Consider the following 14221-nt stretch of genomic DNA (forward strand, 5'->3'; position numbering starts at 1 on the left):
AATAGTCAGTAGTTACCCTGTCTATAAAACAAAGTTTGAAGAATGACCTTTAGAAGCTTTCCATAACCTGAATCCAAAGTACATCTCATTCATTAGTTCAATAAATACTTATTGGGTGCCTAATAAGGAAGGTACTGTACTTGATGCTGGAGATTCAGATATGAACAGATATAGCAGATACTGGCCTTGATTTCTTGGGGCTACATCTGATCATCCGCTATTTCTCATCACTCTAGCTGCCCTCCAGCTCACACTTTCTCAGACACAGGCCAAGCTTTCCCATGTCCACTCCTTGGCCAAGGCTCTTCCCTCTCCCTTTCAGTGCTTTATGTGCAATTCTAACTTTCCCCTAAAAGTTAAGCTCCAGTGCACCTCCCCCTCAAGCTTACTTCTAATCAAACTTTCTCTCCTCTCCCACATGACAGAAGCTCTGTCTTCTGAACTTCCTGACAACTTCACCTGTAGCTTTGTTTTGGCATTCTCTCCTCTATTCCTGTTACTTGAATTTTTTCCAGTGCCTTTCAGGGAAGGATCTTATCTTTTACAGCAGCAGGCAAGTGCCTTGTAGATAGTTGGCATTTAGTAAATTCTGTACTTGTCAAGTAAATGAATGAAGTCCCCCTGACTTAAGTTGTAGACAGTATGTTTATACCCTTGAGAATACATTTCTCAAACTCCCTTAAAGCTATGATTCCATAAACTCAAAAGCCATGTAGAACATTTGCTCATAATTACTCAGTGCAATGAAATTGTAAAAATGCCCATCAGAAAACTAAAATGTATTGGAGTACTTATTTCATTTGTTAGCATTTGGGGCAGAATCGTGTCACAATCCCCAGAGAGATAAAATTTAATTAGTGTGCTTCTCAGGTGCTTCTCACCACTTAGTGACACCAGTTCCTTCTAAAATGACTTGAAGATTTGAACAGAAAAATCTTTGCTTTCAAGTCTTCAACTATACTCATGCCAATCCCCCCTTTTTCCTTCTGCTGCACCTAGAGATCCATCCGAATACCTTCTCCAGCCACCTGGGCTGTTGAGAAATATTAGAGAATACCCTGCAATACCTTGGGACTGCTGGGCAATCCTAAATGTCCCTGATAAGTTCCTTCTCGTATTTTCTCAAGAGTTGTTTCCGAAGTGTTCTCTCCTCAAGCCACCTACCAATCTCCATCCCCTCTGATGTCAGCAATGAGTTCTACTCCCTCATGATAATAAAAATAACAAAGTATATCAACACCAACAGTTGTTGCATTTATTAGGCACTATGCTTCGTTAGACATTTTGCCCTGTATACATTATCTCAGCTAATCTTCACAAGGACCACCACTTCTTGAGGTAGGTACTATTATTATTCCCATTCTACAAATTAGGGAACTGAAGCATAGAGGTCAAATAACTCACCCAAGGTTATACAACCAGTAAGCAGCATGTCCAGGTTATAAACCCAGGACTAACTCCAGAGCCAACTATTAAGGCTATATACTATGTTGACTCCCTGTTCTCTTCCCTCAGGGCATGGTAAGTAAGAGAGAATTCCCAACAAGCTGTCTGGCTCCCCCAAGCCAGCTGATGTCAGGGGCAAGAGAGTGAGCTATCTCTTGCAGTCCATGGTCTCCAACGACCAATATTAACTAGTAAGCATTAGGAGAAGCAATGTGGATATATACCTGCAAGGTTCATTAACTACTTTGAGCTGACTCCCTTTACTAGAAAAAGCAATTGATTTTATACAAAATGTCTCCTTTAATGGAACTGAGATGGGAAGGGGGGGGACTAGGGAAAAAAATGGTAAAGGGTCACAAAAAATGTTTACATTGTGTAATGATTTTTAAAAAGTCTGCTTCTTTTGTTCCCTCCCTTTTAACAGGTTTCAGCAAATCTTCCTGGAGGTGTTTTGACGACCTCTGGGCAGTCTGTGTATAGGCCCACTTACTTCCACACCCAAACAGACACTTCTTTTAAAAAAAAAAAAAAAAAAAAGACCGGTAGGGGGATCTTTTTGACTTGGTGTTGTCAGCACCATGCTCTCCCAAGTGAGCTAACCGACCATCCCTAAAAAGATGACCGGTAAGGGGATCTTAACCCTTGACTTGGTGTCGTCAGCACCATGCTCTCCCAAGTGAGCTAACCGACCATCCCTAAAAAGATGACCGGTAAGGGGATCTTAACCCTTGACTTGGTGTCGTCAGCACCATGCTCTCCCAAGTGAGCTAACCGACCATCCCTAAAAAGATGACCGGTAAGGGGATCTTAACCCTTGACTTGGTGTCGTCAGCACCATGCTCTCCCAAGTGAGCTAACCGACCATCCCTAAAAAGATGACCGGTAAGGGGATCTTAACCCTTGACTTGGTGTCGTCAGCACCATGCTCTCCCAAGTGAGCCACGGGCCGGCCCTTCCGTCTCTTTTATTACCATATCATTACCACATTGGGAATGGTGTCCTGGACTAGTGTTTCTCAAAACTTTAATGTACTTATCAATTGCCTGGGGATGTTATTAAAATGCAGCTTCTCATTTAGTAGATCTGGGGTGGAGCCTAAAAGCATGTGTTCCTAAAAAAAACTCCATGTGACATTGATGTTGATCTCCAGACCACACTTTGTGTAGCAATGACCTAGACATTTGGTACGTGAACAGTTCTTCCTCAGTGATCATCTTGGTGCTAAGTGCTTTTCTTCCCAAATGTATCATACTCTGCTTCTGTGATCAAAACTGTGAAGAGCATCCACTTACATATTACACATTGTACGTTGTACATACCACAGGCACCAGTGTTAAAACTCTACGTTTCTTATTTGAATTTTGATTTTCCTCACATCTACTTGTTTATAAAGTACCAATAAAACTATCTTTATATTTTGATACTCTGACATGCCATGGACTAACTTTTCATGCCTACGTCCCACCATATCTTCTTCTTTATGGATTCCATCTGTGCCTGACTTCCACCTCATCAAAAACTCATTCAAGCAGTCACTTGCTTTGTTTAGCTCATCAGCCTCCTTCTCTATTGTATAGTCTCAAATTTCTCTTCCATAATATTGACTGAAAATTGTTTCATGAAATCATACTATTTAAAACAGGGTAAACGTAGCAAAATTTTAATTGTTGAATATAGGTGGAAGATATACAGGTGTTTATTGTACTATTTCAACTTTTCTCAACATTTGAAAAAATTTTTTAAAGTTGGGGGGAATTAGACACAAAACCAATTTACAATTTACCCTATTTGCAAGCTTTTTTTTCCAGCAAAAATATTCCAGGATAACACTTCAGATTAATCCCTCCCCCCCACAACAGCCTCTCAGCTGACTAACTCAAGTTTCCTTCCAAAAAAATTTAGTAATCATTCAGGCTATAAAAAACAAAGTATTTGTCCAACATGATGCCCAAGCATGTCCTTTTATAATCTCTTTAGAATCCACAAAATAAACTATTATGAATAAAACTTAAAACTCAGTTTTTCTGGCATATGAACACTACAAATGTCACTAACTACACTCTCAAGTTTAAACCTACTCCCTCCTGCCTACAGATCCTGACTGCCTTGCAAACCTCATCTACCAAGTCACCTTAAATTCTTTCTATGGCTTCCTGTAAGAATTTCTTAAAAGAGGAGAAAAGGGTCTCCCTTCCCTGCCTGGCCTCTTCCTCCAGCCAAACCATATAACCCACCTATTGCCAGCTCACAGGTAAAACTCTGGCCCTGAAGACCAGCAATCCAAGTGGACACTAGGCCACTTCCAGCACTCTTGCCCTTGAGCTGCACACTTGGCTCCAACTGTGCCACAAGATGCTCTGATGATCAGAAGAGGGTTCAACATCTTATGCATTTTCACAGCTTGCTTTCCCCAGGTCTTATGTGGGGTTATACCCAAGATAGGTGTTTTAAGTATTTGCTAAACAATATTTCTAGTTACTTCCTAGGCAACTGCTACCTAAAAGTAAATGCTTTATACGTCACTGTATATGCTGCATACATACTGTAGATGCTATTAGACAGACATGTGAGTACTACTTAAACAATGGTCTAAGGCTAGCTCAGTGGTTCTCAACCTAGGTAGATTTTGCCCTCCAAGGGACAGGAGACAATGTCTGGAGGCATTTTTGGTTGTCAAACTGGTGTGGAGGGGTGCTACTGGAATCTAGTGGTAGAGGACAGGGATGCTGCTCAATATCCTGCAATCCACACGAGAGCCCCCCACAATGAAGACTTATATGGCCTGAAATGCCAATGTTGAGAAACCCTGGGATAGATGTAGTTTTTGCTTCCTTTAACCTTATGGGATTCAAGAGTCACTGGAAACCAAACAGCCAAACAACTAAATCTTTGCTGCAATGATCTTTTTCTTTTTCATTTTCTTATTTAACAAAGTTCTTTGGGTTTTCAACATTAAGTTCTCTTGTCTGAAAAACAACCCAAAGAGCACATTATTATTAAAATGGCACAACCACAACACAGTGTAGTGTGTTAACAATACAGAGCCAACTAAGATTAAAAATTGGTCTACTAAGACTTTAGATATAATAAGTTTTATTCATCTGGTGGTACTTGATGCTCACAGGGCACCGTACAACAAATTTTAAAAATACAATATGAAAAAAAATCAAACAGCCAAAGAGATCAATTCCATTAGAGGGCAATGGCCCACAGAAAAACCAACAAAAGCCCACAGAAAAACCCACCCTCTATCCCCTTAAGAACATTAATTTCTTCTTGCTTACGTTTGGCTTTAAGAAACACCAAAAGAAATTGCGAAAGTCTTTAATCTTAAGAAGATAGTTAAAACTTCACATAGCGTCTTTCACATAGTATATCACAAAATGCCTTCCTTATCCAATAATAAGCACATATAATAATCCAAACATCTATGAGCCTCTATTTGGTCCCAATTTTTAAGTCCAGAGCTTTCAGTATTTCCCTTATCTTCAAATTATTTGCATCAGTAAGAAGTCACTTAAGGTATAGTAGTTTCCTTTGTTCCATACTGCCACCACAAAACATATTTTCCATACATAGCAAGAACTCAAGCAAAACAAAGCCATGTAAGTACTTGAGTTGACAATATAATTAAATTTTCCCAAGACTGACTTATAGTCAAATTTTGGCTTTGAAATCTAATTGAACACAATTCTCATTAGTAATCACGGAAGGTCATTTGACATCAACTGTAAAGAACAACAAGATTTAAAGTTGCATGAGGGCTCCCGCTAGAAAACTTCTAAGAACAGAAATATGGTTTGGAATTTTTTAACTTTACTACACAGACATTATATGCTGTCAAAAAGTTGTGAACAATAAGGAGTTGCAGATTCTGCTTGGAAACTCATTTAATGCTCAATATCAATTTTGTAAATGTCAGCCAATTACAAGCTATTTCTCATCTAAGAGGAGGGAGACCTAAGTGCTAACAAAACCTCGTCACCATATTATAACAGTTTTACTTACTGTAACAGAGTCGCCATAGACTAACACTGCTTGCAGAATTTCTTTTCCCTTTCGAGTTTACAGAAGTACTAACATTGGGAGAAAAAACAAAACAGCTGTGAGTAGTAAAAGGACTAAAACTAAGAAATTTTGGGCTTATTATAAAATAAAGCAAAGCTGAAAATATACTTAAAATATTTGCCAAAAAATAAGTGCTGCCTTAATGCTTGATGGTTTTAGAATTAAACAGTATTTCAGTTTATGCTGGACACATCAACTTATTACCTAATTACTAAAAACAAAATGAAGCAAATTTAGACATTTTAGCTGCTGCCACTGTGTAGTATCACAGTACACAAGGGATATGTAATGAGATAAGTCTCCCCCTTTCTATTATACTGCAGTTCTTAGGGGTAAAGGCAGGTCATTGGCACCTTTGCATCCCCTCCATCTAAACACAGTGGCTGGCATACAACAGGTGCTCAACAGGTGTTTACTAAATACAGTGTTGAGTAGTGGCTTATGACACGGGAAAGAGCCCAAAGATTGTCTTACTTTGTTAAACATTACATAGGTAGCCTCACTCCCAAAAGGCAGAAAGCAGTTCTGAAGTAAAGATACCTTCCCCACTTTCTAAACACAGACCTGTCAAGAGTTGGACAGGATTTAAATCACCTCCTTTAAAAATGTTCGTAAAGCATTTTGAGAAATCAGGAGATGAAAGGCGCTATGTAAGTACAAAATTATTCAAGACAGTTCAGCAAAGGTGCTATTTTTCTATGGTGATGGAATTGTGCTAGTTTGAGGGGAACACACCCCCAAAGCTGCTCTTCTCACTGTCATTATCAACAGAACAATGGAATTTTGACAAAGACGCCATCACTTTATATAGTTTGTATTCTGCTAACTACTCCCTATAAACCAGGTGACAGAAAAGGAAATTAAGCCATTTATTCTACACAAACCAATACTTTATCAAAGTTCCGCATTTTACAAGTCATGTTCAAAAAACACACACGAATTAGCATTTTGTACACAAATGTTTATTTCTCAATTAAACATTCCCTTTAAACACAAGGAATGAATTCTAAATCTTCATAAAGATGAATTAAAAATGAAATCCCTCCAGTATAGCGTGTATAATCACTGTTCTTGGTCACTACTGGCGTTTACTTTTTAACATCAAAAACAAAGACAGGTTATTTAAAAATCATGCTATTGGATTTCTAGCTCTTCCTCTATGACCAGTTCTATACTGATCTGCAATGTTTAAAAGTTTACATCACCAAATCGAAGCAAGTTTAAAGTGTGAAAAAGCTGTGCATTAAACACAAATAAACAATAAAATTATAAGATATAGTCAAGTTCATAACGAATATAGGTGTTCTTATCATCATTGTAGATTCTTGGGTAATGTGCTATGAGAGCATCCTGTGAACCAATGTAAATGGAGTTGTAAATTTTCCAATACACGTCTCTGACTTTCCGGGCTGGGTGAAACAGACCCTAGAAAATTGAAAGGTTACATTATTTCAGTTTTCAAGAACCATATATAACCTTAACACAATTAACAAGCAAATCATAAATATATGATTCAAAATGTTTCCCAGTAGAGATGTGAAAAACCTGGCAATGGGCAAATACAAAGTCTAATTCACCCCTTACCACACAACTATTCTACCATATGGCACAACATAACCTACTGATAATTAGGAACACTGACTTAATTCAACACCTTAAACTAAATTACTTTCCTCACTGAGTAATCTTTTAAAAATATTTAACCTACCTGTAAACAATACTGCAACATTCTACATGGTCCAATAGCAACTCTCAGGCCCTCTAGAGCTCCCATAACTGCCTGAATTACATGGGGAGATGTCTCAAATACATTGGGCCATACATAGTTCAACAAGTGATTCAGCGAATCTTCACAACCAAATCCATAAACACCAAGTGACATGTGTTGTACCACCGCACTAGCCGTCTGTCTGTGTACAAGGTCCCTGTAAAAGGGGAGAAAAACCCTCTTCGTTAAGATACAATCTTAGTTTTACAGGAAATACTCACCTGTACATTACAAAATATATTACAAATTTAGTGCACTGAACAGATGCAAAGTCATCCTAAAATCTTATGTATCTGATATATCCCTGAGAATGATTAATGACTCCACTTCAGAACTTTTGCTTTTAATGACTCAAACACACTATGGCTCAAAAAATAGGCCATATTTTCTAATTAACCCTTAAATATGAGCAAGAGAGCCCTATATAGTCTTAGTTTTACTGTGTTGCTAAAGAGGAGACAGGTGACTCTTACATAAGAATGATTAACAGTAGTATTTAATTTTAACTTCTATAAACTTAAAGTCTTTGATAGAAATTCAGATACTGGTATATAACAGATAACTAAATTACAATTAAATCCCTTCTTGTATAAATTCTAAGTTTCATTCAAGAACAACTCATTTTGGGAAGAGGAAGGGAAGACTGATAATTTTTTTCAAAGGCCTAGAAAAATAAAAACTCTATCCTATGTTACTGAATTTATGTTTATGACAAATTAATGAGTTATTCATTCCATAATTATTCAACTGAGTGTGAGCACCAGATATCACACTGGGGTTTGTGCTGGGTATAAAAATGAGTTGACACACTTTGCCCCAAAGATAGTAAGAGCATCTCAAAGGTATAAGAAAAAGACTTGCACTTACTAACATACTTATTTTTCTTATTTACTGTAATAATGGCTAATTTATTCAGCTTAATAGTAAAGCAGTATTCCTTATTAATAAATTTTTCCAACTAAAGTATAGTTTCTTTTCATTTAGTAATTTCTGATGAAGTTATTACCCTCAATTTATTAGTATACAGAGCATAATTTTTAACTGCAGGTCACATACATCAATGACTGCACTATGATCTCAGGCACCTCGCAGTGAGGAATATGGAGCAAGGGTGACTTATCCCCACTCTGTTAGGCCCCAGGCAGCCAGTCTTTTACAGAGCACAATTCTTATGTTGTCCCCATATCTTGCATATACACCTTTGGGTAATTTGTTGAGTTCGTTAAGACTCCCTTTTAGAAGGTCATTAAATGAGTAATTTTTAATCTGTATACAAAAGTAACTGAATGAGCTCTAACCTGAGTAACTTATCTCTCCTGAAAAATAAAGAGCCCTGACTACTTGGACCTTGTACTCCTTTACACTTACTTCTTCAGTTACTTTTGTGTCAGTCTAGATGGTAAAAGGTATCAGGAATCTGATGGTTAAATAACTCAAACAGTACTGTATTGGTGGTCACCATCTGAACCACTGGGGGCCTGCAATGGGAACAATGTGGCTCCAACAGTCTAGTTCAAAAGTTTAAGAGAAACCTTTGCTTCACCTCCAATAAAAAGCTAAAAAGATCAGATCTCTTTGCCACACTGATTAGCTCATGCTTCTCATTCCCTCTAATTTTATTTGACTAATTTTAAAACAAAGGTGGATTGATTACTGAATTTCAAAATGCATTTAGTCTAATAGATACAAAAGGGGCTTTAAAAAATGGGATGAGCACTTGAAAATTTGGGGATCCACTACAGCATACATATTGCTTTAAGACAACTCATATTTACAGTGTCATAATCCAGGTTAGTATTTCTTCTTTAACTGTATCACAACAAATAAATTATCTAATAACTATTTCAATAAGTTTTAAAGTGAAGAAAGAACTATATTTTCTTGCATTTATTTAGTTCAAGTCACTTACCTATCCATTAAAGCATCTTCAAGTAATGGTGTTACAGCATAAATGTAGTCCTTTCCCATTTCACCAATGTACTCAAACAAGAAGGAAAGTGATTTTAACACTCCATTTTGAACATTCAGTTCAGGAACTCTGTATTCATTCATCAAGGCAGGGAGTACCGTGAAGGGTGAACACGTTTCAGCAACAATAGCTATTGCTACAGTGGTACAAACTCTGTTCTGCCTTTCCTGAACTTTGAGGTTGTTTAAAAGTGTAGCCAATACATCATGAGGGCTGAAAAAAACAAATGTGTCAGCAAACTGTTACAAGTCAAAAGCTTTTTGGAAGGAAAAGAAAAAATGTAAAGGAATAGCATTTTATAAGTGATTCCCAGGATTTCAGTAATTTTATGATAAAACGCAATACTTTCAAGTCACTAGCAGTGTTGTTTCTACTCAAGAACTTCATGTAAATTAAAAGGTCAGTTTTAAAGAAAACAGTTAATTCAAATTGATTCATTTTCAAATATAATTTTCAGTCTTTAATTTTATGAAATTTAATCAAATATTTAAATTGAATAATTCTTTGAGGAGCCAAAATGGGCACAAGAATGGCTGGCTGGTTAGTTCAGTTGGTTAGAAACACTGTTGATAACACCAAGGTCAAGGGTGCAGATCACTGTACTAGCCAGCCACCCAAAAAAAGGGGGGGGGTGGCTAGACAACCTTATTAGGGTGGTAGTATCCCAACTGTGGTCCCCCATGGTGAAACACACAGAACCTACTTTCCTTATCTTCCCTCCCACAGACTTTTGCTGCATGTATTCTACCCTTCTTTAAGCACTTATTTTTGTCACAAGTTTAGAGGGACACCAAGGCTAAAAACCAGGGCTAAAAAGTCTGCACAACAGCTATTTGCTATAAATTTCCTGACTGCATCACCTCTGGAATAAACATTACTTGCTACCAAAGAAAGAGGAATGAATTGTGTGCTGGGATGTGGGGGTAGGGAAGCTCTATCTAATTAATTGGACTTTTTATGCTTTATTTCTTGAAAATACATTTCTTACATACCAAGCCACATGTATATACAGTGTCTCATTTTCTACAATGACTGTTTTTCTAGTTTGGTTCTGACAGAGTGGAAGCAAATAACCATATATGATCTCATAAAGCACCTATAACTCAGTTATAGGTGCTTTATGAGAGAATTAATATTGAAATAGCATTTAAAAACACATAAGGCATTAGTGAGACTTGAATTAGGCTGATTATGATATTAAAAATTTGCCTTAATATTTTAAGCAATATCCTAAAATAGGCCAACGAAAATTTGAAATTATTTTGAAAATGGTACTTTCCCTCCCTGAAAATATCTAAAGTGTGATTAAAGGAAATCTGAAAAAAACCCATCTGTTTTAATTCAATTAAAAATTTAAGAAACCATTTCAAAATCTGGAAGGTAAATGGTTAAAGTGCTTTCTGAATTGCATTACTCATCCCACACCTCAAGAAATTCCTAGATATAGAAGCATTTTTCAATGCCACGATTTTTTATAATTTTTAAAAATGAAAGTAAATAGTACTCACCCAATGGCCTTTGCAATATAACCAAATGTGTTGACGGTGGCTCTACGAATGGCTTTTTTATGAGCTTTTAAGAGCTCTAAAAGTTCAAAGCAAATCCTCATCCATTCTCTTGCAGATACATATTCAGCTCCCCTAATTAAAAAAAATTTTTTTATTTTTTTTGTGACTGAGTTTTAAAAGGTAAATTTGCAAACTAAGTTTTAAAAACATGATGATTAACTAATTTTAAGCATTAAAAAAGTTACTACTTTCAGAAAGTCTGGCTTAGTCATAAAACTATATTGCCACCCCATTACCATCCAAATTGAAATCTGACAGAAAATATGAATAGTCCAACCATATATACTTACCTTAGCAACATTAAACAAATTTTGCTAACTGAATACAAAGTAGCTAAATTTGAAAACCGATACTGCTTATAAAAATGTTTAGGTAATCTGCTTACCTGTCAGCAATACGTCCAACAAGATCAATACAATTCTCTTGTACCTTTTCATGCCTGTTCTTTAAGATGGGGGTAAGTCTAGGCAGCAGATCTTTAATTGGTGGGGTCATCTTATGCATACCTATTTAACAAAAGTCAACAAACTATCAACATATGAACTGGAATCTTTGCTCATTTTTCCTTTTACTTAACAATGTAATATATATGACTAGGCATAAATATATTAACTTATAGCTGCCTATGGAAAGAGAAAGCCCCATATTCTCACCAGACTCAGAACTGTTTTTAACTTTTTATTAACAACTTCTGATTATGCACAGAAATGAAAGAAATCAGTGAAGTGATTTAAAGAATGATGGATACTCAATAACAAAAAAAAACTTTTATTTGGTTCTGAAATGTATTTGTGCACTGACATTTAAATATGGGGACAACTTATGTTCCGGCCATACAAAACAATATAAGCCAGAGATAAACATGTAAATTAAAGCAAAATTTTCCAGAAAGGGCCCCCTTACCCTTTAACTGCAAAACAAACAGATCTCCAGTCTCCCTGCAATGCAGGGCATACTTGGATGGTATTTACACCTATGAAGAGAGAAAAAAGGAGGCAGCTGGCAGGGGCTCTTGCTCTAACTAGAATTGCTTGCTCTGATTCTCTCTCCATTGCTTTTCCCATATTTCCCTGACAAACAATATGGTTTATAACTTCCTGTATACTGATTTTTTGGCAAGTAGCTATCTTCAAGTATAAAGGATGGGCTGAATTGGGGATTATATGTAAAGACAATAGATCAAAGATCTATATGGCATAAATACCCCTTACCAAAATAAGAAAAACGATGGCTACCACAGCCAGCTATTTTGACCTCCTGCCAAATTATTTTAGACTATTTAAACTCTGCTGGAGTATTTATGTGCAATTACAATGAAGGACCAAACATAAAAGACTATTTGTCTCCTTCATCATTCTGCCCTCAAAGAATAAAAACTTTGCTCTCCATACCCAAGATTTGTACTACAGGTTAAAAAACCGAATGGTTAGTTTTAAAGATTTGGGTATAAATAGAGACAAGATGGTAACCTGATTAATTCACTTTTCTCTCTGGTTATGTTCCTTGAACTTGATAGCAAACAAAAAACCTGTCAGAATCACTTATTAATTCAAGGATGAATAAATATATACCATTTTGTTCTAAAACTATATTAAAACTTCTAAAGTGCCTTTCTCTCCCCCTGCTGTTACAACATAACAGAATATATTTTATCTGACACCTACTTCTACTAGGGTCCTCTATTCCATGACTTCAAAGCTTTTTGAGTTGTGACTAGTCTCACCTCTGAAGTAGGTCCTAAACTTGACCTTTTTTTCTCTTTTAAAGTAAAATGTAAATGGGTTTTGGGAGACAAGACTTTTGTGACATCCCCTGACTTAACTACAATCTTGAAGTGCTTAAAAAAAAAAAAAAAAGTAAAAATCACCTAACCCCTAAATATGATTCTATGTTTTACTTTCAAAAATCCAAAGAAAGTTAAAAAAAAACAAAATTCTTACGTGACCAGCAAATTCCATACCTATTACATTTACAATGGCCTTCAGTGCTCCAAGAATGCTGCCCAATACTTCAGGGTACTCTTCACCCAAATACTCATACAACACAACACCCAAATGCCCCATCAATTTTTCCTACAAAAAAAAAAAAAAAAAAAAAAGTTAAGACATTACTATTTACATAACTATTTGGTGAAGAAATAAGAATCTGATACAAAAGCTTACCTCTTGACAAGTCTTCATGACAACAGCAGTTCGAGAAATCAAGTCAGCTGCCTGTTGCCTAACTTTTGCTGATTTGTTATTTAAACGCCACAAAACTGTACCACAGATCTGAGGCAAGTATGGTTTGACTCGTTTGCCAAGAGCATTAACCACCGTGCCAAAGCCATTCAACATTACTGAGTCCTAGAAGAAAAAAAAAAGCTAAATTAAATAAAAAATTCACTGGGAACTAGAATTTAGTTTCTTGTGACTCAACAGCTGAAATATACTAATATTCAACATTTTCCAACCACCATTTTTTTCCAAATCAAATGTAAAAACTTAAGATAGAAGAATATTTCTTGGTAACCAACTAAATGAAAACCTGAGCATTTTAAAAGTTATTTCAAATTCAATTAATTTTTAGAGATATTTGCTTGAAAAATAATATGCTTTTCTACAGATATAAAAGTGACAACTCGCCATAATAATTAATTACCTCTGTAGTCTGTTCTTGGAAAGCATAGAGAATACCATCAATTAGTTGTTCTTCAAGTTTATGATCAATATCTGCTGCTCCCAAGTTGCCCATAATTTTCTCAATTGTCTCCATCACCATTTTTCTGTATTGTTCAGCTTCATCTTTCAGATCATCCACAATCCTAGATATGATTTCTGCTGCACCTACTTTGTTTGCCAACTCCACAGTAGTATCAACTAACTAAAAAGAGGAATAACCCTTTTAGTCTTTCACTCTTCCAAGGAAATAAACCAATATCATAAAAACTAAATATTCTTTTTTTTTTTTTTTTGTCTTTTGTCTTTTTTCCGTGTCCGGCAACGGATTGCAACCCTCAGTGTTGCCCCCCGTACCGGACTGGGACCGGCAACGGGATCACAAGCCTCGGCGTTGCTACCACGCCTCGCTCAGCCAGTGAGCGGGAGCCGGTCTGCACGTGGGATCCGAACCCTCGGACGGGAGCGCCGCCGCGCTTCCCAAGCCCGGGCCGGCCCAACTAAATATTCTAAATACACTATTTAGCTAGTAAACATGCAAAGAATGGTTAATTCCTATTCATTAAACTTTAAGAGAAAGGTGACCAAAAAATTAAAATGTGAGTCTTAAGTAAAGGTAAATTCGGGCCGGCCCGGTGGCGCACTCAGTAGAGTGCGGCGCTTGGGAGCGCGGCAGCACTCCCGCTGAGGGTTCGGATCCCATCTAGAGACCGGTCTGCTCACTGGTTGAGCGCGGTGCGGGCGC

At 36.8% G+C, this 14221-nt stretch overlaps 1 protein-coding gene across 2 annotated transcripts in view; it reads right to left on the bottom strand.

Moving 5' to 3' along the window:
* Positions 1-4522: 4522 nt before the first annotated feature.
* Positions 4523-14221, bottom strand: part of SF3B1 (splicing factor 3b, subunit 1, 155kDa) — a 40400-nt gene continuing 30701 nt past the window's right edge. For both annotated transcript variants that reach the window (XM_008568522.1, XM_008568523.1), the window contains 8 exons: positions 13460-13681; positions 12982-13164; positions 12780-12891; positions 11205-11325; positions 10760-10891; positions 9192-9464; positions 7223-7439; positions 4523-6939 (listed from right to left, as the gene is read on the bottom strand). In XM_008568522.1, the coding sequence (XP_008566744.1) occupies positions 6781-6939; positions 7223-7439; positions 9192-9464; positions 10760-10891; positions 11205-11325; positions 12780-12891; positions 12982-13164; positions 13460-13681 (1419 nt within the window). In that variant the 3' untranslated portion in view covers positions 4523-6780. The remainder of the gene's footprint in view (positions 6940-7222; positions 7440-9191; positions 9465-10759; positions 10892-11204; positions 11326-12779; positions 12892-12981; positions 13165-13459; positions 13682-14221) is intronic.

The sequence above is a fragment of the Galeopterus variegatus genome, unplaced genomic scaffold (genome assembly GCF_000696425.1).
Source record: "Galeopterus variegatus unplaced genomic scaffold, G_variegatus-3.0.2 Scaffold420, whole genome shotgun sequence".
NCBI classification, from domain to species: domain Eukaryota; kingdom Metazoa; phylum Chordata; class Mammalia; order Dermoptera; family Cynocephalidae; genus Galeopterus; species Galeopterus variegatus.